This window comes from Sapajus apella, unplaced genomic scaffold, assembly GCF_009761245.1.
Source record: "Sapajus apella isolate SASKATOON/1434 unplaced genomic scaffold, GSC_monkey_1.0 scaffold30, whole genome shotgun sequence".
Classification (NCBI taxonomy): Eukaryota; Metazoa; Chordata; class Mammalia; order Primates; family Cebidae; genus Sapajus; species Sapajus apella.
This window is the reverse complement of record NW_022436970.1, coordinates 4,984,395-5,009,301: the sequence shown is the minus strand read 5'-3', so window position 1 is coordinate 5,009,301 and position 24,907 is coordinate 4,984,395. Positions and strand designations below refer to the sequence as shown.

At 43.4% G+C, this 24,907-nt stretch overlaps 1 protein-coding gene across 2 annotated transcripts in view; it reads right to left on the bottom strand.

Moving 5' to 3' along the window:
- Nucleotides 1-24,907, bottom strand: part of LOC116561724 (O-acyltransferase like protein) — a 75,894-nt gene that overhangs the window by 36,397 nt on the left and 14,590 nt on the right. For both annotated transcript variants that reach the window (XM_032293640.1, XM_032293639.1), the window contains exons 2-5: nt 13,659-13,798; nt 11,693-11,771; nt 5,560-5,701; nt 1,929-2,155 (exon numbers count right to left, since the gene is read on the bottom strand). In XM_032293640.1, the coding sequence (XP_032149531.1) occupies nt 1,929-2,155; nt 5,560-5,701; nt 11,693-11,771; nt 13,659-13,798 (588 nt within the window). The remainder of the gene's footprint in view (nt 1-1,928; nt 2,156-5,559; nt 5,702-11,692; nt 11,772-13,658; nt 13,799-24,907) is intronic.

Below are 24,907 nucleotides of genomic sequence, written 5' to 3'. Positions count from 1 at the left end.
GCTTCAAAAAACCTTGCAGCCTCTTCGGATTTGCTCAATCACTGTGAGATCACTTTAAGCAACAGACCATTAAGTAAGGGCCCTGACACCCAGGGGCTGAAATCCACAGCTATGTATGTATGGCATGAAAACTTCCTCATACAGTCGCTCATATTTTTCTCGTCTAAATAGCAAAGGACAGGCTCATGTAACAGGAAACCATTCTAAGCAAATGCAATGGTTATTTGGAGGATAAAGAGTCAGGAAGCCAAACACCCAATTTGGCTTTGAATTTCTAGAAGACATGGTGGTCTTAGGATGATTGGACTCACTGATTAATGCAAAAGTGGAGAAAAAAAATGTTGAATCTCTGGGTCTCTCCATCTTGATTTTTATTTTCAAACACTCACAGGTGTAATATTTTACCTTTGATGGGTCTTTGTTTTTTCTTTCTGAGATGATAGGGTCTGGCTCTGTCACCCAGGCTGGAGTGCAGTGGTGCAATCTCAGCTCACTGCAACATCCACCTCCTGACTTCAAGCGATCCTCCTGCCTCAGCCTCCCGGGTAGCTGGGATTATAGGTGCACACCACCATACCCGGCTAATTTTTGTATTTTGTGTAAAGACGAGGTTTTCCCATGTTGCCCAAGTTGGTCTTGAACTCCCAGGGGTAAGCAATCTTCCTGCCTTACCCTCCCAAAGTGCTGGGATTATAGGCATGAGCCACCGTGCCCCGTGTTCTTTGATGGTATTAAATACAAAAATGTAAAAATTTTTATGGCAACAGAACATGGAAAGCCCCCATTTTGAGACCACGTTTAAATGTGCCTGCTAAGAAAAGCTAGCATCATTTTAATGTCCGGATCATAGAGTGCCTCGTTTTGGGTGAGGAGCCTAAAGTTTCTGTTCCTGACACCCTACCAGGTGTGTCTGGCCTAAATCCTGTGATCCAGCCTTTAAAAGCCTGGCTCTGAGGGCCAGCCTAGCACAGATGAATACAATGTTGAATTCTGATGACCGTGGGCTCCGCTCCAGTCAGAGGGTGAGAAGCACGTGGCATGTCTCTGCAATCCACCTGACCCTGCTGCTCCCTCAGCGAGGTCAAAGCAGTCCAAGCATGTAGCCATGGCGAATTTAAGCCCGACCCTTTCTTTCCTCTCCTGGCTTCACCCAAAAGAATGAGGAAACAAGGAATGAATTTAATAGGAGGTAAGTACTCATGATCTCATTGAATTTCTTCCACAGATCCCATTATATGCCCCTGTTTTACACACGTGGAAACTGAGGCGCCCAGCCCTCTTACTCCACATGTTCTGAAGGTAATTGGGTGACCAGGCCTTTTTGTGTGAAACAGAGATATATTCTATTTGCCTTGCTGTATAGGCAGGCAGGTAGAAATGAAGGCAATGCTGTTGATTTTTCACTGAAGCACAATGCAGTCTCACTCACTGAAATCTGGCCTCCCACTACCTATGCTGGGTTAATCTGTTTCTGGCTCACACACATTGTGCTGCGTGAATGAGCTTGTGTTGAATGCTCACCATCCGCCCTTCAGTTTCTATGTAAATCATTTACTTTCCTGGTGATGGCAAGAAGCTTCTACGGGTCATGTGTGTAAGTGTGACACTGAAAATAGACACTGTGACTGTGGAATTGTTCCTTAGAGAATTGCTGCAGTGAAACACCAAGCCTTGTTCTTTGATCAGCACAAAAACACACTGGATAATTGTACCCACAAAATAAAGCAGCATTTTTAGTGACTTTGCCTGACCTTAGCACACTGATGGTAAACAAAGACAGGATTGTCAAAAGCAGAGATCCAACCTCCACACTGACATTTGGAGCTGCCAGGCATTCACTAGAAGCCAGCACTGTAGCCTTCATTTCCACCTGCACACTCTGCTAAGTCACCTCTCCTGGGTGGTCCTAGTTTCATTCAAATACCTACTTTTTCCTCTGCTCGGGGCTGCTGACCCGGGGAGATGCGCCAGACGGTGGGTCTGTGGGATTCTGCTGCTTTGTTCATTGCTCTCCACCTCGCTCAATGGCAGACTCCCGTAAGTGGCCCGAGTGCCCCCGTGTTCCCACGATGTCCTACAGGCTGACCCCCACTCCCTGGCTGCCACGCAGACTGTTCCAGCCAGAGGGAGGGCAAGACCCAGCAAGGTGATGACCCTGCAGGAAGAAGACACGACAGCCACGCCTTCCCTCATCTCAGGACACCAAAACCCATGCGGAGAAAACCAGCCTGTGAAAAGCCACGTGCTGCATATTTACGTAAAAAAACATTTCACAATATTAAGGGTGGAGAATGACGCTCTAAGAATAAAACTAATGAAAAAGAAAATATACAAAGAAAATATCAATGGATTTCACTTAACTTGTCATCATTATTTTTTAAATCATAAAGCACCCAAAATACTGAGGAAGATATTTGCAGCTGATATGGCTAAGAATTAATATTCTTTATACACAGAATAAACTTTAAAAATTAATAAAAACCTGGCTGGGCGCAGTGGCTCACGCCTGTAATCCCAGCACTTTGGGAGGCCGAGGCAGGCAGATCACCTGAGGTCAGGAGTTTGAGACCAGCCTGGCCTACACGGTGAAACCCCAACTCTACTGAAAATACAAAATTTAGAGAGCTTGCTAGACGCCATCAAGAGCGAGGTGGAGGCGGAGGAGCGGGGCGCCCGGGCCCCTGTACCTAGCCCCGGAGGCAGAGGAGCGGATGGCCAGGCTGTGCGCCTAGGCAGAGAGGAAGACCGCAGAGGCAGCGCGGATGGGCAGGAGGATCGATCCGATCCGATCGTGGAGCTGCACCAGCGGCAGTGCTGCTGAGTCCTCGGGACCTCGTGGGGCTGGAGCGGAGCGCGGCGGGGAGTGTCCCGCGTGGAAGGCGCTGGGCAGCCAGGGAGGGGAGCGCAGAGCCGTGCCACGCTCTCCGCCAAGTTGGTTTCACTCTTTTTTCATAGGTTGCCAACTGATGGACTGTGTTGACCTGATAAGGAGTCGTGGCTGCTTGGACAGGCTGATACAAGAGAGCCTTTCGTTTGGTCTCCCCTGTTTTTCTGCCTGCTTTTTCTCTACATTAGCCACTAATTTTCCAGTACCATCCTGGTAGATGACTTCAGCATTAGATGGTCATGTGTATTTTTTGATTAATAAGTGCATTCAGTTTGGAAGAGGCAGCTTTTCGTTCATGTCCCACGTAAAGGAATAGGGTCTGTACAGTAGTATGCTGCTGTGTGGTCATATTTGTTCCAGTGATTTTATTGTATTTTCAAAGTTTGGAAGTATACCCTTGTGCTTTGCTATTTTTTTATGCTTCTTGGAATTTGGGGTCTCATGAGAGACTGGAAGTTAGAGTTCTACAAGTGAGAAGACACTACGTGGCTGCAGCTGCCAAAATCAAGCACCCGAGCCCCTGTCAAGGTTGAGAATGCGACTTTGGATGAGATTGAGAAGGCCCCAGTGGACGGCTGGTCTGGAAGAGTGGCGGTGTGTGGATTTGAGGACCTCTGCACACCATCAGATCTAAGGAGGAGAGCTGTTTTGGTGTTTTGTTTTTTTGTTTTTACAGCATTTTGTTTTTTCCTGGACTGCAATTTTCCTATGGCATGTTAACTGGTGCATATCATGTAGCCTGTCTGGTGAGCAATCTACAATTGGGATGAGTTCTAGGTACATGTGTTTGACAACTTTGGGGTAAACTTCGTTATGGTAGAGTCTCTGCCACAAATGCATGTGACCTTTTCAAGGGCCCAGAGTGGCTGAGGAAGGAAAGCTTCAAGCTGGCCGTGAGGGTCCCAAACAGTCATTTCAGGCTTAGATGATGACTAGCCCAGGTCATCAGAGCTCGGACTCCACAGGGACTAAAATCAGAGCTCTGCCTTGTTATGATAAAGTTCATTTGCTTGGAAAAACACATGCTGAAAGCCAGTTTTTAGAATCTTTGTGCAGATGACCAGAGCAATTGGCCAGGAAAAAGTAAGATGAATAAACATTTTTCAAAATGGAAAAAAAAAAAAAAAAAGAAAATACAAAATTTAGCTGGGCATGGTGGTGTGTGTCTATAGTCCCAGCTACTCAGGAGGCTGAGGCAGGAGAATCTCTGGAGCCCAGGAGGCAGCGGTTGCAGTGAGCTGAAATCGCCCCATTACATTGCAGCCTGGGTGACGGACTGTCTCAAAAAAGAGAAGAGGAAGAAGAAGAAGAACCACCTAACTAACCCACACATGGAAAAGGGAGTGAAGAATATGAACTTACAAGAGAAAAATACAAGTAGCAGATAAACTTAGGAAAGTAAAACCCTCTTTGCCCTTTTTCTGAAGATGTAAATTAAACCAGCATATTCACCTATCAAACTGGTTCCAGTTTTTATAAAGGTAGCAGTTTTGATGCTGGTGAGAGGGTAAAGAAGGTCCTGAGAGCTTCCTACTGGGGGCAGGAAAAATGAACTTTTCAGGAAAATATCAAATGATTTGAGAGTGATGGCCCAGCAATTGTACTTCTATGTAATTTATGCTAAGGAACAAACAGGAAGTATTGGGGGAGTTGCTGCAATGTCTGTAGGCAAGGCAATGTCTCAGATACAAGATTCATCTTCCGCGGTCCCCTGACAGCAAGGAACAGGAGTATCTTGGGATAGAATACGTTTCTCAGTGGTCCTCAAACCAATCACACTGGGCATGGCCGGCCTTCCCCTTGAACACGTTCCCATTTTCTTGTTTAAGGTAAACGGTGGGCTCACATGGTGGCTCACACCTGTAATCCCAATACTTTAGGAGGCTGAGGTGGGTGGACCATCTGAGGTCAGGAGGTTGAGACCAGCCTGGCCAACATGGTAAAACGCCATCTCTACTAAAAATACAAAATTTGCCGGGTGTGGTAGGTGCGGGCCATAGTCCCAGCTACTCGGGAGGCTGAGACAGGAGAATCGCTTGAACCCGTGAGGCGGAGGTTGCAGTGAACCAAAATTGTGCCACTGCACTCCAGCCTGGGCGACAGAGCAAGACTTCATCTCAAAAAAAAAAAAAAAAAAAAAAAAAGGTAAATGGTGATCTCCCTGTGTCTCAGTAGTCTGGCCGCTATAACAAAATACCATAGGCTAGACGGCTTATACATCCCAGAAATTAATTTCTCATAGTTCTGGAAGCCCAGGATCAAGATGCTGGAAGATTCGGTGTCTGGTGAGAGCCCACTTTCTGGTTCATAGATGGCACCTTCTAGCTGTGTCCTCACACGGTGGAAGGGGTGAGGGGGCTCTCTGGGGTCCCTTGCCTAAGCTACCTGACCACATTCATGAAGGCTCTGCCCTCATGACAGGCACCTCCCAAATGCCCCATCTCTGGATGTCATCACATTGCGGGTGAGATTCCAACGTATAAATTTTGCGGGGGAAACAAAAACACCAGACCATAATATCCTGAAACAGACAGCACTGGCCAGACACCGTGCAATGAACAAAATCACGCAATGAATGAAATGTGATGGTGAAATGCAGCTGATGAGGGAAAGTTGATAAAACAGTACCGGGAGATCACATCCCGCCCAGGTACCTCGAAGTCCGTACTCACAGACACACGGCCGCAAACGTGTCCAGGGGGAACATTCCAGCAGCACATCTGGCCACACTCCCACCAGACGGGGAGGAAGAATTTGTTGTAAAAAGAGAGAGGGACGGGGCCAAAAATGAAGTATTTCTGAATCTTAAAGTATCTAGCAAAAGAGAAAAAGAGATGGTATAAATCATTTAGTTTGTCATAATGCCTTACGTTTTTCAAAGTGCTTCCATATCTGTTATTTCAAAATGAAACTTTTACACTAAAAAGAGATGACAGCTGGTGTCGGGCACGCTGGCTCACGCCTGCAATCCTACACTTTGGGAGGCCTGTAATCCTAGACTTTGGGAGGCCAATGAAGGGGGATCACTAGAGGTCAGGAGTTGGAAACCAGCCTGGCCAGCATGCTGAAACCCCGTCTCTACTAAAAATACAAAAATTAGCCCGGTGTGGTGATGTACATCTGTAGTCCCAGTTACTAGGGAGCTTAGGCAGAAGAATCACTTGAGCCCAGGAGGCAGAGGTTGCAGTGAGCTGAGATCACACCACTACACTCCAGTCTGGCCACAGAGCGAGACTGTCTTCAAAAAATAAAATAAAAGGGGGACAGTTGGTTTTGAACATATCTGATTTACAGTTGGAGGGAAACAGGGCACAAAAATGTGGAAACCCACAGAATGAGGAACTCTTAGCCCAGCTGGAAGTAAACCGGGGTCTCCCAAATCCGTCTGTTCTCCCAGCCTTTCTTAGCACATGGTACTGGGAACAAAAAGCCTAAACACGCACCATTGCTGGCTCAAATCTCTTTGTGAACAAGCCCCCCCTCCCCAGGGAGAAATGCAATATAAGATGGAAATATACAATTGAAGCCCATAGTCTGGGGAAACATGGCATCTGAAACTGAAAGTAAGAAGCAGCAAGTCAGGACACAGCCCACGAGCACGGGAAGAAACTGTGTGTGAAGATGTTACTGGTAAGACTAGCGCCACGGTCTCCAATCCTACAAGCCTCAGAACTACCTGGAGGGCCTGTTGGCTCTCTGCCTCCCTCCCTGCAAGTTTCTAATCCAGGAAGTTTGAGACGGAACCTGACTTTGCACTTACTGACAAGTTTACAGGTGCTCCTGCTGTGAATCCCAGGACATGGTTAGAATTAAGACCAGGGGGCTTCCCAAATCTCCACAAACAACGGGGACCCGGTTTTCCTTGTTTGTTAAATGGGGATGGTAATAGTACCTAGCTCCTAGGGCTGCCAGGAGAACTCTGATGCAATTATTGTAACGCCCTTAGGACAGTGCAAGGCAGGCAGTAAGTTTAATAAATGTTGGGTGTTCCTCATCTTACACACCACATTGCCTAGTCTTGCATTCAGGAGCTAGTTTGAGCTAGCTTGCTGTGTGACCCTGAGCAAGTCACTGCACCTCTCTGGGTCTCATTTCCTCATCTGTGTAGCAGTGAAGGGTGGTTCGGACATGATATATTCTTTTATTATTATTATTATACTTTAAGTTCTGGGTTACATGTGTAGAACATGTAGGTTTGTCACATAGGTATACATCGGCCATGCTGGTTTGCTGTCCCCATCAACCCATCATCTAGGTTTTAAGCCCCGCATACATTAGGTATTTGTCCTAATGCTCTCCCTCCCCTTTCCCCCCACCCCCAACAGGCCCCTGTGTGTGATGTTCCCCTCCCTGTGTCCATGTGTTCTCATGGTTCAGCTCCCACTTATGGGTGAGAACATGCGGTGTTTGGTTTTCTGCTCCCGTGTTAGTTTGCTGAGAATGATGGTTTCCAGCTTCATCCATGTCCCTGCAAAGGACATGAACTCATGGCTGCATAGTATTCCATGGTGTACATGTGCCACATTTTCTTTATCCAGTCTATCATTGATGGGCATTTGGGTTGGTTCCAAGTCTCTGTTATTGTGAATAGCGCTGTAATAAACATACAGGACCAATGGATTCTAATACCTTTTCCATCTCTAACAGTCAAGGTTCCTATAAGTCTGTGACCCAAGGTTTCTGAAATATCCAAAAATGCTGCTGAAAGATGAATAGTATGTAATTAATTCTGATTCTTAATGGTAGCATGGTAAGGGTAGAAACAAGGAGGAAGGGTCCTCTGTGTGTCCTCAGCCCCGGCCAGGAGTGAGGGTGCTTGGTCTAGGTTACGGCAGGTCCCCACAGGAGAGCTGGCAGCAGAATTTTTCATAATCCAACTCCATTTGCTCTAAACCAGTGCTCCCCAGAGTTAGTATTTGGGTTTCCAAAATAAACTCTTCCACTGAAAACGAAATGTACCGGCCAGCCAGAGCACATCTGTTCCCTTCGGAAGTTCCATTTCTAATGTTAAAGGAATTGAGTGGTGTTTTTGTTTTGGTTTGGTTTGGCTGTTTTGGTTGGTTGTGTTTTTTTTTGTCAATCAACCACAGCCCAGCTCTAAATCCTGCCATAGTAAACAAAGCCAAGTGGACGTCCAGTCGGCCTTAAGTCATCAGCCTTAGGTGTCTGTGCTATGCTAGATTCCAGATCTACATGCAGAATATGAAACCTCTGTTGAATCTGTTTTCCAGCAACTTCTCACCCCACCCCACCCTGACGTCTTCACTCTTTAGACAGGTCAGCTCAAGCCCTGTCTAAATTCCCCACTCTTCCTCTAGCCATGCTGGGCTCTGCTCCTCTGACTTGTACGCCCAGCCCCATCACTTGATGTGAGAGTGGACATTTCTTTCCCAGCAGTGTTTCCTTATAGCCAGGCATACACACTTTTCATTCCTAACTAAATTGTACATTTTTTGAAACGAGTAACTCCCAATCATTTTGATCTCCCCAGCACATACAGGTGATGTCTCATACAAAGGCCAGAGAGAAATTGCTCAATAAATATTTCCTGAATTGAGAACACAAAATGGTCTTCTGTAAAATGTTTTGGATTCCTTTTGAATTCTTAGCCAAAAAGGCAATTCTGTGGGTAATTCAAGGACTTACTATTAAAAGAGTTCCATTTTCCCCACTGGTGCTCAGGAAATCTGTAAGAGAGAGTTGGAAGAGAAAAATATTCCCCTGTGGTTCTAGCACCATTGTTCTGCTATGTGGGGTTAGTGATTCTTATAGGCAAAGCAAGGTGAAATTAGCCTCATAGACCATAGGAAAGAGCATAGTTTAAAGCTCATTGTAAAGGACTGTTCAGTGTTGATTCTAAGCAGCTCAGAACTCCTTGCTTTTGGCCACTGCAAATCGGGACAGTGTGATCATCATAAAATGTTATAAAGTCTCCAGCAAGACAGTGAGTCCTCAAGAATGGAAATATGCAGCCCTTCAGTGTTTAAAGGAGAACTCTTAATAACGTATAGTCTGGATAAAATCAGACACAACTCAGTGTTAAACAGACCTTTAAAACAAACCCCAGGCTGGGTGCAATGGCTCACACCTGTAATCCCAGCACTTTGGGAGGTCGAGGCAGAAGGATTGCTCGACTCCAGGAGTTTGAGACCAGCCTGGTCAACATAAGGAGACCCCATCTCTTCAAAGCATTTAAAAATGGTGGTGCATGCCTGATCTCAGCTATTTGAGAGGCTGAGGTGGAAGGATTGCCTGAACCCAGGAGATCGAAGCTGTAATAAGCCATGATTGCACCACCGCACTCCAGCCTGGGTAAAAGAGCAAAACCTTGTCTCAAAAAAAACAAAAGCAAAAACAAAAACACCCAAGCCTCTTCTTTTTCAGCTCTTGTGTGGTCACTTGACCAGACAGATCACCTCTGCCTCACAATTAAACTTCAGCAGGATTATCTAACATTTGTCAAGCATGGTCTAAGAGCAGGGCTCTGAGCTAAGGGGCTGTGAGTCCCCATCAGCCCAACTCCCTGTCGTGTTAAAGGAACCTCAGATAAACTAGCCAGACTAGGAAGTAGGTATTAGGCAGTCTTTTGGGTTGAACTGTGTCCCCCAAAAAGGTTCAAGCCTTAAGCCCCAGTACCTGCAAATGTGACCTTATTTGGAAATAGAGTCTTTGTAGATGTAATCAAGATGAGGTTAGGGTGGGCCCTAAATCCAGTATGACTGGTGTCCTTATGAGGAGGGAATTTTGGACACACAGGGAAGAATTCCACATGTGGGCGGAGGTAGAGGTTGGAATGATGTGGCTACAAGCCAAGGAGTGCCAGGAAGGGCTGGCAACCACCAGGTGCGCGGAGAGGGGCAAGGAACCAGCTCTCCCTCAGAGCCTCCAAAAGGAACCAACGTCATCAATGCCGTGACTTAGGATGTTCAGCCTCAAGAACTGAGAGAATGAATGTCTGTCGTTCTAAGCCACCCAATTTGTGGTCACTCGTTACAGTAGCACTAGGAAAGGACTGTTAGTGACATCGAAATGCATGGGTCTGGATTTTTAGAAAAATATCCCATAAATTGGGTTTTGTAATCACCACATCCAAGTTTGATCCAGGCTCCCAGCATTCTGGTGTTACATATTTTTATTCTTAGGAACTCACGTGAAGTCTGTTGGGTGAAATTTTATAACATTCCATGACGACAACTGTGCGGTGTTTTGCCCCAGCCTTTGGCCAAAAGCAGTTTTGTCCTGCCCTTCCAGGATCTTGCTCTCCCTCTGCAGAACTGGGGCATGTTCCCTTGGCCTATCTACGACCGGCCCTCCCTGCGTTCCTCCTCTGGGTGAGTGCAGTCCGTGCAAACAGCTTCCACCTGGTACTGCTGAGCTGGTTGTCTCGCATCTGTAGAGGAGTATTGGCAGCTCCATCAAAGAGCTTTAAGGAATAGCTGACAAAGCCTTTCCAGATGGGGACTTTTACCCTGGGCAAAGACCTCCAATTTCTATCTGCTGCCTCTGTGCCAGAGCTGGAAAAGTGCCTGGGCAGCAAAGACTAAATTCCCCTAATCCATCCACCCGTGTCGGCTCAGCTCACAACCAGACCATTTTCTTTTTCTGATTCCTCAAAGAGAATCTCCATCTTGTTTCTCTTTGAATGCTACTTTTTCAAAAAAATTTTTTATCAATGACATTTATTTCGAATATTTTATTTTATTCTAATGTCAACTCTGGCTAGAAAGCTTAGCATTAGTCTGAAAAATTAGGATAATTGACGAATCTCTTAAATAATAAGGACTATTAACTCAGTGGACTTACAGAGTCACTCAATTGAAATGCTAATTTAATAATAATTACACATTTATCTTTGTTTCTAGGATATTTATGGCTTATCCAACAAGAATTGAAATTTGAATTTGATTTGTAACAATTTATTGCTTTTTTAAACAGCACATGAAATACATGGCTAGATATATACCCAAAGCTATAGGAATCGTCACAAATGCAGAGGACCGTTTAAGAGTTTGCCAACCAGCTGCAATATCAAGACTTTAAAGGAGAACTCTTAATAATGTATAACTTTATTATGTGTTAGTTCCTCTCCAGATGACCAGAATAAATATAAAAGACACTAGTGGCAAAAATCTAAGCTTAAAACTCTTGCTTTGAAAACTCTGAAAGACAGAGGAAGTCAAATCGGCTTCTGTGGAGACTAAAGTGTATTCCTTCTGCATAGCTAAGGGAGAAGTGATTAGAAGGCCATAGAGAGAGCCAGGCAGAGCCACCCCTCACTGTACAGAGGAAGAGACTGAACTTGGGGAGATTAAGTGATTGGCCCAGGATCATACATCTGGGAAGTGACAACCAGAACGAAATGCTGGGCTCTTAACACTAATCCGTTACAACACGTTGACCGCACACAGGCCTCGTCAGAATGGCCTCTGGATATGGCAGATGGCAGATTGCCACACATGGGCCAGGCCTTAGAACACTCATAATAGGGAAACTGGACACCACCCACCTCCTTTCTTCAGCCTAACCAAGCAGCTGTGGGCAAGGAAAGATTGTGTAATCTACACTTTTGTTAAAGATTAGGCTCTATCTCTTCCTTATTGTCTTCCTCCTTACCCACTCCATCACGATTCCACCATCTTCACCCCTGAACACCTCCAGCCTCCATTATGCTCAGTTTAATTGGATTGAGCTTGATGAAAGGTTGGTTCAATCCTGAAGGAATTACCTTTCTTGGTTCTAAGGACCTGGGGGTTTTCCAACATTATGCTGAGATGATAGTTTCACTGGCTACTCTTTTGTACCTACCCAGCTGAGACATCAGAGTTACATCCTCTTCAGCACAAGAATCGGGGACACACACGCCCACACTGTAGTCAGCCCCATCCTGGGAAACACAACGCCACATGTTCTTTCATTTTAGCATTCATAGCACATATGCATGATCATCCCAAGTAAGTTTGCTGCTAAATAATCAGATTGGGAGTGGAGAGAGAAGGATGTTGAAAGGAAAGTGGCCGGGCGTGGTGGCTCACACCTGTAACCCCAGCACTTTGGGCGGCTGAAGCGGGTGGATCACGAGGTGAAGAGATCAAGACCATTACCTGGCCAACATGGTAAAACCCTGTCTCTACTAAAAATACAAAAATTAGCTGGACGTGGTGACACACGCCATAGTCCCAGCTACTTGGGAGGCTGAAGCAGGAGAATCACTCGAACCCAGGAGGCGGAGGTGCAGTGAGGCAAGATCGCACCACTGCACTCCAGCCTGGTGACAGAGCAAGACTCTATCTCAGAAAAAAAAAAAAAAAGAAGAAGAAAAGTGTTCTAACTTCTTAAAAGATGACTTGTCCATTGCTGAGTGGTTCAAGTGAATTTCCAGAGCATCAGATGCACGCATGTATTTTTTTAATACCCCAAGGCTTAGTGGAGTTGATTCTTTAAAAAGCAACCACTAGTTTTGGATAATCTGCCCCCGTGCCTCTCTCTTCAATATTAGAAGTCATTAAGAGTTGCGTCTCCTGTAATTTTCAATACAATTTCCAAGTTGCCATTTCTCAGTGGCAGGACACAGTGTATCAAATAAAGATTTTATTAACACATGAAGCCAATAACTAGAATGCCTGTTCCAATAAGGAAAACATCAAATTATAAATAAAAATTTCTGGGGTGATTCTTCTAAACACATACTTTAGAGGATTGTGTAGGCTCGACCTTTTGCTCCAATATCAAAACCATTAATCTGCTTTGAAAATGACATTTGTATGCACTGATTAATCCCTCAAGCAATCATTATCCCAACCCTTAGCAGGACAAATGGAGCTAAGCGATCATCTCCCTGTCTCCGTGGCGCACCGTTCTAAGATCATTTTATAGCATTAATATCAGAGAGTTTGGATTACTTCTTACTACTTTATACAATTGTTATTAGCCAACTTGTAATCTAATTTTATTTGAGTACTATGTGATACACATAAAATTTATCTTTGTGTTTGATAACAGGCTATGCTGTTCCTAGTTTTTTGTTTTTTTAAACTGAGCAATAAAATGATTAACATGCTTTGAAGATAGCCCTTCAAACTTGGTCAATTGATTTAATAATGTTTTCATAAAAGTCATGGACCATCTGCTAGGATAACCTCAAATTCATGTTTAGAGCTGTTTCTGGGAAAAGGGTTAAGGGTAATGGAAAGTCCACACTGTCTCTGGTATTCTAAATGCTGTTGATGAGTCAGGAGTGCATTTTAAGCTCCTTGACTTGATCCACCTTGTGCCAAGCAATGATGTGTTTCCCTGACAGCAATGATACAGAGTGGGGATTTGGTCTGGGAAAATGATAGGAGCCCTCAAAACCTGAAGCAGAGGAGAGTCCCTATTGGACTCCAGCAGAGAAGAGCCGGAGAGAGCTAGCAAGCAAACTCAAAATAGCTCTCAAAAAGAGAGCTAGAGCATTTGAAGCTACAGAAGCTGCTGGCCAGGGCTTGACCTTGGATTCCCCATGAAAGTTGTCCAGAGGTCTTTCCCCATACAATGTGGTAGGAGGAATATCTCAAGACCTATGTGGTTTGCGAACAAGAGCCTCGTTTAATGTCCCACACTCAAGATGCTAAGCAGGTTTCTGCCAAGTATTTAAAATTGAGTTTTTATGTTTTGCAAAACATCATTAATAGTTTTTTTTTTAATTAAGAAAAGGAATCAATGGAGTTGTAATTTGTTCTATATCGTGACATTCACTTGTCCTTGAAGAACAAGCGTGCAGGTCCCCCGCACTCACCTGCAGTATATGAAGCTTGCAGTACTGCCCTCGGAAGTTCCCCTTGGGAGCACGGGTGGAAAGACACTCGCTGTATGATCCCAGCCTGTCCACATTTCCATTAAGAATGTTGCTTCCAAGCTTCCCCAGAGAGTCATACACTGAATTGCAAAGCAAGAGAAGTTTACAAAATTAGCTTTCTGGAGTCACTTTTAAATAATTGATAGGTACTCAGCTCTGTCTTCTGAATCTTTCAAACATGTATGACTGAAGAAAGAAGAGAAATAGATCTAGTCAGATACTAGTCTTTGAGTCTATGTTTTGCATTCATAGCCCCTTTCATCATGCTGGGAGAACAATGATGTGAATTTTCATGCTATTACATTGTCTGCCAACAGTCACTGGAAAAGATGAAGAGTTTGATTTCTTTTAAAAAATAAATGCTTTCTGGGGAGTGAAAAGTATAACTAAAATGTGGTAGTTGTTCTTTCTTCTCCACATAAACACAAGAGAAAAAACTCATATTTTTTAAAAATTTCTTGCAGTTTTGTGGGGCCTTACTTTTGAGGGAGTTAATTTTTTTCTTTTTTCATTTAACCTTAGGAGCGGAAGTGTGGAGTGATCAACTCCACAGTTGATGGCATTTTCAGCCCTGGTCCTTCAAAGTCTTTTTTGTTTGCTTATGCTTATTTATGCCCTTTATTTCTTGATTTAAAAATTTTGTTTCCTTTTATCTTTCTTCATCTCTTCCTTTTCCTTTCTGAAATTCCCCTCACTTCATATGTGTGTGCTGTGTATCCTCTCATTTGTAAGTGTTCTTGTTTTGTGTATGTGTATTTGCCATATGGTTTTGTGCTTCCATTCAAGGAGTTTCTATGTATGTCACACAGTGCTACATTTTTACAATTTGAAGTATATCTAGTCTGGGGCCACTAACTTCTGTATAATAACCCATCACCACCTTTGACTTAACTATTCCCCAGATGACAGATAGATAGATGACTCCAACCCACAGAAACATGCGATGATCACTTTTCATACATGTCCCTTTATAGAGCAACGAGAAGATGGAGGTCAGATTCTACCTGTGAGTGGAATTGCTGAATGATGAGGCACACAAGTACTCAGTCTCTGATAATCCAGCCAGACTGATCACTAGAGAGACTCCTTCAAACTATATTTCCCAGAGATACTGGCTTTTTTTTTTATACTGTTTAGCTTTTTAATTTTTGGCAGTTAATGGATATAAAATGATATGTAATTACTGGTTTAATTTTCATTTATCTAATTACAAAGGAGCCAGGGTATTTTTATTGATCAGTCAGCCATTTAAATGTTCTCTTCTGAACCTGTGTGTGTCCTTTGCCCATTTTTTATAGATTTTTTTTTTTTTTTTTTTTTTTTTCTTTAGCCAGAGCTGCTTACTATTCTATACATTGATTCTGTCTGAGTCATTGAAAGTATGTACTCTCAGGCAGTTATCTGTCAGTTGACTTTTCCGTGGTGTCCTTCATTGAACAGAAACCCATACTTTTGGTATCATGAAATCTACCAATATTTTGCTTATCAATTATGCTTTTGGTGTTTTCCTAAGAAATTCTTCCCCATTCATAGGTCACAAAAGGATTTTCTAATATTACCCCCTACTGTCTTTATAGTTCTACTTTATTTAGGTCTTTAATCCATCTGAGTCATGGTGCATTTTTTCCCCCTCCAAAAGGTGGGCCAGTCATTCCAAAACCACCTTTAAATAGTTTTCCTGGCTGGGCACAGTGGCTCACGCCTGTGATCCCAGCACTTTGGGAGGCTGAGGCAGGTGGATCACGAGGTCAGGAGTTTGAGAACAGCCTAGCCAACATGGTGAAACGCCATCTCTACTAAAGATACAAAAAATTAGCTGAGCGTGGTGGTGCATGTCTGTAATCCCAGCAACTTGGGAGGCTGAGGCAGAAGAATCGCTTGAACCCAGGAGGCAGAGTTTGCAGTGAGCTGAGATTGCACTACTGCACTCTAGCTTGGAGGACAAGGGAGACAACTCTATCTCCCCCCCCAAAAAATAGTTTTCCCTTTCATCATGGATTCATGGAGAAACTTTCTTGTTATATCCAGTTCTCATATATACATAGATCTGCCTCTGAGCTCTCTGGTTTACTTTGTTTATTTGAGATGACACTGACTACAGAGCATGCAGGGCCAACACAGAATAACGATGCAGGTCCCCTTGTTTCAAAATGGTTAAGAATTTGAAGATGATGACAGCAAATCACACTTCAGCCAAGCATGAGGCTCTTTTAAGAGTAGGTCCCTCTGTGACTGCAGGAGCTGCATGCCATGGAGCCAGCCCTGATTCTAGCACTGGAACCATATGGTTTTTATTATCGTGGATTTGTAGTATATCAGGTATTCTGCTTTTAGTCTTTTTTTTTTTTCAAAGTGGAACTTCTTAGTTGTAGACCATCATGTAAACAAATTTCAAAGTTAGTAACTACTTACTAAAAGTTTTAGTTTACTAACTAAAAGTTAGTTTACAAACTAAAAGTTTAATTGACTAACTAAAACTTAGTTTACTAAAAGTTAAAAATTAGTAAACTTGAGTTTCTCAAAACATCCAACTAGACTATTGACTTAAAATTGCTTTGAATTTATACATTAATGTTGGGGGAGAATTGACATTATTTTTATACAAAGCCATCATTGGAGATCATGCTATTTATGCAAATCTCTTTGTATCCTTATAATTTTACTTTTTTTTTCCCTTGGTAAACTTAAAACGGATGACATAAAACAACTCCTAAATAGAATAGAGTTGGCCATTTTCCTTGGTATTTCATTTTCAATTTACATTTTCTAATTGATCGTTGCTGGTATAGAAACATGCTATTGATTTTTACAATTTGTTCTGGTATTTGGTGAATTTGCTGAACTTTCTTATTAGTTCTGCAGTTTTATTCCCCTCTAATCCTTATACCACTTCTTTTTTCCTCTTGTAGTTTTGGAATTAAAGTTATAATCAAATTTACAAAGTGAGTTGGGGAACTTTCACACTTTTTTGCTTTCAGTAACAGTGTAACGATTATTGGTTGCCAGGGTTACTGACATTGAGAGAAGTGGGTTTTTGTACACGGCTGTAAAGAGAAAGCATAAAGGAGAACTTTCTAGTGATGGAATTGTTCTGAATCTTGGTTGGAGTGTGGCTTGCATAAATCGACACACGCCATAATGACAAAGAACTATATGCATAGATTATTTCAACGTCAACTTCCTTTTAAAAAATATTGTGCTATAGGTCAGGCGAGGCCACTCACGCCCATAATTCAAACACTTTGGGAAGCCAAGACAGGAGGATCACTCAAGTTCAGGAGTTCGAGACCAGCTGGGGCAAAATGGTGAAACCCTGTCTCTACAATGCAAAAAAAAAAAAACAGCCAAGTATGGTGGTATATGCCTATAGTCCCAGATACTCAGGAGGCTGAGGTTGGATTGTTTGAGCCTAGGAGGCAGAGGTTGCAGTGAGCTGAGATCATACTATAATTATGTTCGACGCAATTGGGGGAAACTGGATGAAAGACACATGAAGCCCTTCTTTGTTTTCATAGATTTTGTTTTTGTCTATTTGGCACTCACCATTCATCACTCGATTGTACTAACTCCATTTTCTTATTTTCTGTATTTGTCAAGCTCTGCTATCTGTGGCCTTGCTGACAGAAGGACTGACTCTCCCACGGCTACCCAATTCTTAGAAGCAGCAAAGGCTCATCCTAGGAGCATACCTTTGACATGCAAACGAATCAATCCAGAGCCCATGACCCCAACTGTCGCCTTTATCAAACTCTCACACACCAAGTCGATGTTCCTCTGCCCTAAAGTACCCCAGGGCCAGGTGCCAGATAACCTGAGATCGCCCATGTTACCCAGAGCCCACCACATTATTCAAACCAGCCAGTCCTGCTCTGTTCACCCTGCTCTGCCTAGTTTCCCTGCAGACACACTGAGAAAGGCAGTAACCTATATGCTTCCACAGATGGCTCTGTGTGGCATGGCAGGTCCCTCCTTCCAGGAAATGCAAGTAATAAAAATAATCTCCAATGGTATCGACCTTTCAGCGGAGATGCTAAGTCACTTCCATAAATTAAAATCCCATGAGTACAACTGCTACGTCTCTGAACTATTCTTGCAACTTCCTGCGAATCTATAATTATTTAAAATAAAAAGGTTTAAAAAAGTAAAGTGAGATGGGCAACTTTCACACTTCTGAAGTTTTCTGGAACTGGGACTGTATATTGTAAGAAGTTGGGTAGAATGGACCTGTGTAACCACCATAGTCTGTTATTCCGTGAGAAGGAAGGTCTTAATTTCAATTTTTTTTTAATGCTTAATAGTCTTCCATTTTTCTATTTCCTTTTGAAACATTCAAAAAAAATTTAAGTTACTCATATTCATTTTGTCTTGCTTTCCAAATATTCATTTAATGTTTTTTATTCTTTGTTGTATCTATATTTACTCCTTTTTCATTCTTCAGTTTTTGTATGTATCTTTTCTCACTTGTCCTTCACTATTGCTTGAGGACTCTAACAATCAGCTTTTGGTTTTGCTAACTAACCTTGGTATTCTTGATGGGTTTGTTTCTTTTCTGTCTCATTGATTTCTGACCTTTTTTTTTTTTTTTTTTTTTTTGAGATGGAGTTTTGCCCTGTCGCTCAGACTGGCACCATCTTGGCTCACTGCAAACTCCGCCTCCTGGGTTCAAGCCATTCTCCTGCCTGAGCCTCCTGAGTAGCTGGGATTACAGGCTCCCACCACCACACCCAGCTAATTTTTGTATTTTTAGCAGAGATAGGGTTTCACCATGTTGGTCAAGCTGGTCTGACCTTATTTTTATGATGTCCTTATTGTTTCTTTGATATTGATCTGTTTGACTTTTTAAAATTTATTCAGTTGAGTGCTTAGCTCATGTTTCCAACCTTTCTTGTGTCTACTGTAACATGTATTGAGAGCTAGGAATTTCCCTGTAAGTACTGCTATATCTGCATCTAAATTTTGACTTCTAGTGTCTTCGGTATCGTTCACCTCTAAATGTGTGTGTGTGTACACATAACTTTCCAGCACACTTTCTTTTTTGTTTTACAAAGAGTTAGCTGTATTATAGTGAACCCCAAGTTTCTCTTCAAAGAATCAGTATGTCAGTATATTCTGCTCTCTTACTCTTTAATTCTCTATTTTAAAGTTTAACTTACTTGTAATTCCGGTAAACAACCTCCTAATCAGTAGTTCACATCTGTTCCCCCTCCCCTATCCTGACTCATCCCGGTCACCTGATCACCCCTGGCTACTTGCTCTGACACAGCCGTAGCCATCCTTCCCACCGAAACATGCACCCTGCCACTCCAGCTCGGAGCTCTGCTCTTTTTAAAATAACCAATCAGGATTAGTCTAGCTTGTGTGGTCTAATCCTAGCCAATAGGGGTCGACACAGCGGTAGGGACGACCCCGTCAGGTATAAATACCCCTTCCCAGCAAGCGTGTGGCAGCCATCATTGCTCCGCCAGTGCACCCCACACCCTTCTATAGAAGTAACCTGCCTTGCTGAGAGGACACATTTTCAAGTGCTGTTTCTTTTGTGGCATTGAAATTTTACTTGTAACAGCTGGCGATATAGTATTTAGTTTCCATACATAGAAGGCTTCTCTTTTAGCTTTTCTTCTGTCATTTTGAAGTCAGATGTCAATCTGATTGTCTTTCTCTCCAGAAGTTTTTAGAATGTTCTCATTGCTTTTAATGTTCTTAATTTTAGCTTTACTAACATGTACTCATAAAACAAATACATTTTCTTTATTGTTTTAGTGTACTGTAAACCTTTCAATCTGATATGTTTAATCTTCCTTTAATTCCAGAGAAAGTATTGTCATTATGTGTTCAAATATTCCCTTCCTTCCATTTGCTTTTTACGTTTCTCCTTTTGGTTTCTATTATCCAACTGTTGGCACTTCTAGCCTCGATATCCTTTGGTCTTTCTTTTACCTTTGCATCTCTTTATCCTTTCCTGCACTGTTTGCAGAGATCTTCAAACTGTTCTTCCAGCTCACTAATTTTTCTTGGCCTCCATCCGTGTTACTATCTAGCCCATCTAGTGAGTTCATTTTAACTGTTCCTCTTGACCTTTCATGATTGTTTTTCATGCTTCATATGAGTCATATTCTCCCTTATCTCTGACTATATTTATTGTGCTTCTTTTAATTCCTTGATGACTCACCTGTTCAAATCATTCAACTTCACGTAGTACACATGTGTATTCAATCCAATGTTCCTCTTTCCTGTGTCTGTTCCTCAGGATTGGGGTGTTTTGGCTTGTGCAGTCTTACACTCTTTGTCCGGTGAAGTGCAAAGTATAAGCGTGCACAAGAACGTGTGACAGCCCAGCCCCCAGAGTGCGTGCCGCCTTGGAAACTTAAAGAGGTAGAGAAGAAAACACGACCCTCAAAGCAGAAAACCCTGGCACCGGGAATCAGTGGCAATCCCAGCCCTACTAAGCAACTCCCTCAATCTGGAATTTTCCCTCAAATTATTTGAAAGAAGCAGCACTGGGAAAACATAATCTCCTGCAACTGTGATCCCCCAGCTTCTTAGGGAAGAGGGCAGAGGGCCCAGGGTGAATGAGTGAATGCCCAGAAATATTGGTCTGCCCCTAACACCTTGGAGGCAGGAGAAGGGCCAGGAGGGTGGACTCAGAGCCCCATCCTGCCGTGAATGCTTCAGACAGAGGCTAGCCTGGCTGCTGCTGTGGATTTCCTTCTCAGGGCAATGGTGGCCTGTGGTTTTCATAGGCTGGTATGCATCAGTGTCACCGGGCGCTTGGTAAAACATAGATTGCTGGGCCCCACTGCCAGAGTGTCTAACTCAGTAGGTCTAACGTGCGTCTGAGTTTGTGTTTTATCACAGTCTCATATGATAAGGATGCTGCTGATTAGGAACCACTTGGAGAACCACTGCGTAGGCAGTGACAGTTGCACACACATGCAAACGCACACACAGACACAGACATATACACACAGACACACACAGACACAGACACACACACACACACCAGCTGACAGCCATCAGGAACCTAGAGGCATAGTTTTGACAACATCTTTTTTGTTTTATTTTGCTGTTGGCTGGGAGTCTCACACTGCCACCCAGGCTGGAGAGCAGTGGCATGATCTTGGCTCACTGCAACCTCTGCCTCTGGGTTCAAGCAACTCTTAAGCCTCAGCTTCTCAAGTAGCTAGGACTACAGGCATGTACCACCATACCTGGCTAATCTTTATATTTCTAGTAGAGACATGGCTTCAACATGTTGGCCAAGCTGGTCTTGAACTCCTGACATCACATGATACACCTGTCTCAACCTCCCAAAGTGCTAGGATTACAGGTGTGAACCACTGCGCCCAGCCTGACATCCTGACATCAGTTTCTTAATAAATGCTTCTCTATTCTTTCTTTCTTTTTTTCAATTTTATTTTTAGACAAGGTCTCACTCTATCACCCAGGCTGGAGTGCAGTGGTGTGATCAGGGATCACTGCAGCCTCAACCTCCATGCCTTAAGTGATCCTCCCACCTCAGTCTCCTGAGTAGCTGGGACTATAGGTGCGCACCACCACGCCCAGCTGCTTTTTGTATGTTTAGTAGAGACTAGATTTCTGGGATTACAAGTGTGAGCCACCATGCCCAGCCCTCTCTTCTTTCTTTAATGTCTCCAGTATTGCTTTGGTAAAGACAAGTCTTTCTGGAAAGACAGAGCAGCTCTTGCTAAGTCATCATTTTATCAGCAACGTCATTCTTGTGAGACCAAGTTTGTCTTTTTTTTTGAGACAGAGTTTTATTCTTCTTCCCCAGGCTGGAGTACAATGGTGTGATCTCGGCTCACTGCAATATCCGCCTCCCGGGCTCAAGCAATTCTCCTGCCTCAGCCTCCTGATTAGCTGAGATTACAGGCGCCTGCCACCATACCCGGCTAATTTTTGTATTTTTAGTAGACATGGAGTTTGACCATGTTGGCCAGGCTGACCTTGAACTCCTGACCTCAGGTGATCCGCTAACCTCAGATCACAGCCAGTGGGAGGTCACGGCAGCAGTAAGCCATGATCGCACCACTGCACTCAAGCGTGAGAGATAGAGTGAGACTCCACCTCAAAAAAAAAAAAAAAAAAGGAAAGAAATATGTTATTTAGGAAGCTTCCTGCCCCTAACTTGAAAAATGGTACTTGCTGAGTTCACTGAGTTAACTGGCTTTTAACGGGAGCCCTCGCCTCTTCTTTGGCAGGTTCCACTGTGTCAGACCACTTGGACTCACCCAGTGGGTGCTGGTTATCAGTGACCTCTTTCCCATAAGTTTTCATTATTCCAGGTTTTTGCTGGAATGAGAATCACTGATCCTCCCATTTTCCTTCCAATGAGTGTGAGTCTCCTTGTCTCTGACCGTACTCAGAACCTTAGAGCTGCCATCCAATTTGGCCATTTATAGCCATCAGTGATCTTCTAGGCTGAGCTGAATCACAAGACTGACCATGTCCCTCCCCTCCTTTAACCTCTTCAAGACGCCATGAATGAGTTAAAAGGTAAGGTGAGAACACAGTCACCATATTTATAACTTAGATTAAGAATTGCATTCAGAACATACAAAGAACCCTTACAAAGCAAACATTCTTTTTCTGAGGTGGAGTCTTGCTTTGTTGTCCAGGCTGGAGTGCAGTGGCCTGATCCGAGCTCACTGCAGCGTCTGTTTCCCAGATTCAAGCAATTCTCCTGCCTCAGCCTCCCAAGTTGCTGGGATTACAGGTGTACACCACCACACCCAGTTAATTTTTATATTTTTAGTAGAGGGGGTTTCACCACGTTGGCCAGGCTGGTCTCAAACTCCTGACTGTGATCTGCCCGCCTTGCCCTCCCAAAGTGCTGGGATTACAGGCATGAGCCACCACACCTGGCACAAAGCAAACATTTTGTAAAAGTCACAGAAATTGATTTAAAATCCACAAAAGATATGAACAGGAAACCCTTGGAAAAGGAAATCCAACTGATTAATAAATATGAGAAAGCTGTTCAGCCTCACCAGCGAACAATTAGATACCACTCTTTTCTTTTTTTCTTTCTTTTAATTTTCACTCAGCAAGGCTAGTTTACTTCCTGTAAGGAAGGGCGCAACTTACCAGCAGTCTTGCCATGAGAGCACCCCTGAACAAAGGAGACAGGGACATTTATAACTTTCATAACCTGATGCAATCGCCCTACTGCTGTGTCCAGTTTCCATTGACCAGAACGGGACCTCACATTCTATGTTTGACTTGATTGGCTAAAATTTTGGAAATTTCCTGAATAGATAAGGGGAAAGAAGATGAGGAAAAGGACAAGAAATGAAAGGGAGCTAGTCAGGAGAAGGTCAGGAGGGTTTCCAAATAAGGAATGGCATGCACCAGGGTTTGGAGCTTGCCCAGTTCTGTTCAGACATGCTGGAGCGAGTCACTCTTTTCTACTTATTTTATTGGTTAGAATTTTAAAGATTAATACAATTAAGTGTTGGTGAGTGTCATGGTTTGAATGTCTCCCCCAAAATTCACGTGTTGGAAACTGAATCTCCAATGGACCAGTATTGGAAGCTGAGGCCCAATAAAAGCTAATCAGGCCTAATAATAGACCTAATAATGGATTGGTGTCATTATTGCAGGACTGGGTCACTTACGTAGAGAGTGGGTTATTATAAAAGCAAGCCTGGTCCCTTATGCTTTCTCTCTTGTTGACCCTTCCACCTACCACTGTGGGACAACACAGCACGAAGTCCCTTACCAGACACCAACACCATGCTCTTACACTTCCCAGCCTCCAGAACTGTGAGAAAATAAATCTCTGTTCTTTATAAATTACCCAGTCTGCGATATTCTGTTATAGCAGCAGAAAATGAACTAAAACAATAATATGAAGAAATGTTTTTATTTTTATTTTTTTTTTAAATTTTGATAGAGACTAGATTTTGCCAGGTAGCGCAGGCTGGCCTTGAACTCCTGAGCTCAAGCAATCCACCTGTCTCAGCCTCCCAAAGTGCTGGGATTACAGGCATGAGCCACAGCACATTGCCTGAAGACATTTTTTTGACCTCCTGAAAGCCATTCTCCCTCTTTAGAAAGGAACTAGATTTTCTTTTAGAGAATTAGCACTCCCTACTGTGTACAATCTTGACCAAAAAATCAACGTGCTCTGTCCTCTCATTATAGAAGCCAAAGGGGTCCCTGGAAGCCACTGCCAGCCTCACTCCCCATCACTGTGACACAAGGTCAACCCTCTGGCAGGACTTTAATGGAGTGAAACAGGGCCCAAAGCCAAGCTTGGGCCCCACCCATCCATCAGGAAGCAGGTCGCTGGCCTTTCTGTCCCTCCTCTGAGCTGCCCTATACTCTGCCAATAGCTTTCCTTTATGTTGAAGTTTGCCAGAGTCAGTGTCCGGGGTTTAACCAAAGACTCCTTTCTAACTGCTAGGCACAATTACCCAGCAGGTCGATGTCTCAGAATCTGCCCCAGGGATACACACATGAGCACACATTGCAAGATGCTTGTGGCAGTAATGCTTGTGATGGCCAAAAACCAGGCACAGACTATGAGGCTGAACCATTTGAAAATGCCACTTTGTAGGATAAAACAGTTTAATGTTGGCAATTCCAAACAGTTCAACCTCTCTCAGAAAATTATTAAATGAGCCATGGGGGTTTTCATATTTCATATTTTATTATGCTATGCAAAAACTAAAAAGAGATATATATTTGCTGCTGTGGAAATACTCCAAGACATATTATTATGTAGGGGAAAAAGCAAGTTTAAGAAATACCTACGCCAGGCACAGTGGCTCACACCTGTAATCCCAGCACTTTGGGAGGCCAAGGCAAGCAGATCACAAGGTCCAGAGATCAAGACCATCCTGGCTAAAATGGTGAAACTCCATCTCTAATAAAAATGCCAAAAAAAAAAAAAAATTAGCCGGGTGTGCTGGCATGCACCTGTAGTCCCAGCTACTCAGGAGGCTGAGGCAGGGGAATCACTTAACCCGGGAGGCAGAGGTTGCAGTGAGCCAAGATCATGCCACTGCATTCCAGCCTAGGTGACAGAGTGAGATCATGCCACTGCATTCCAGCCTAGGTGACAGAGTGAGACTGTCACAAAAAAAAAGAAATACATACATATATATATATATATATATACACACACACACATACACAATATAAACATATTCTATATATATATATAT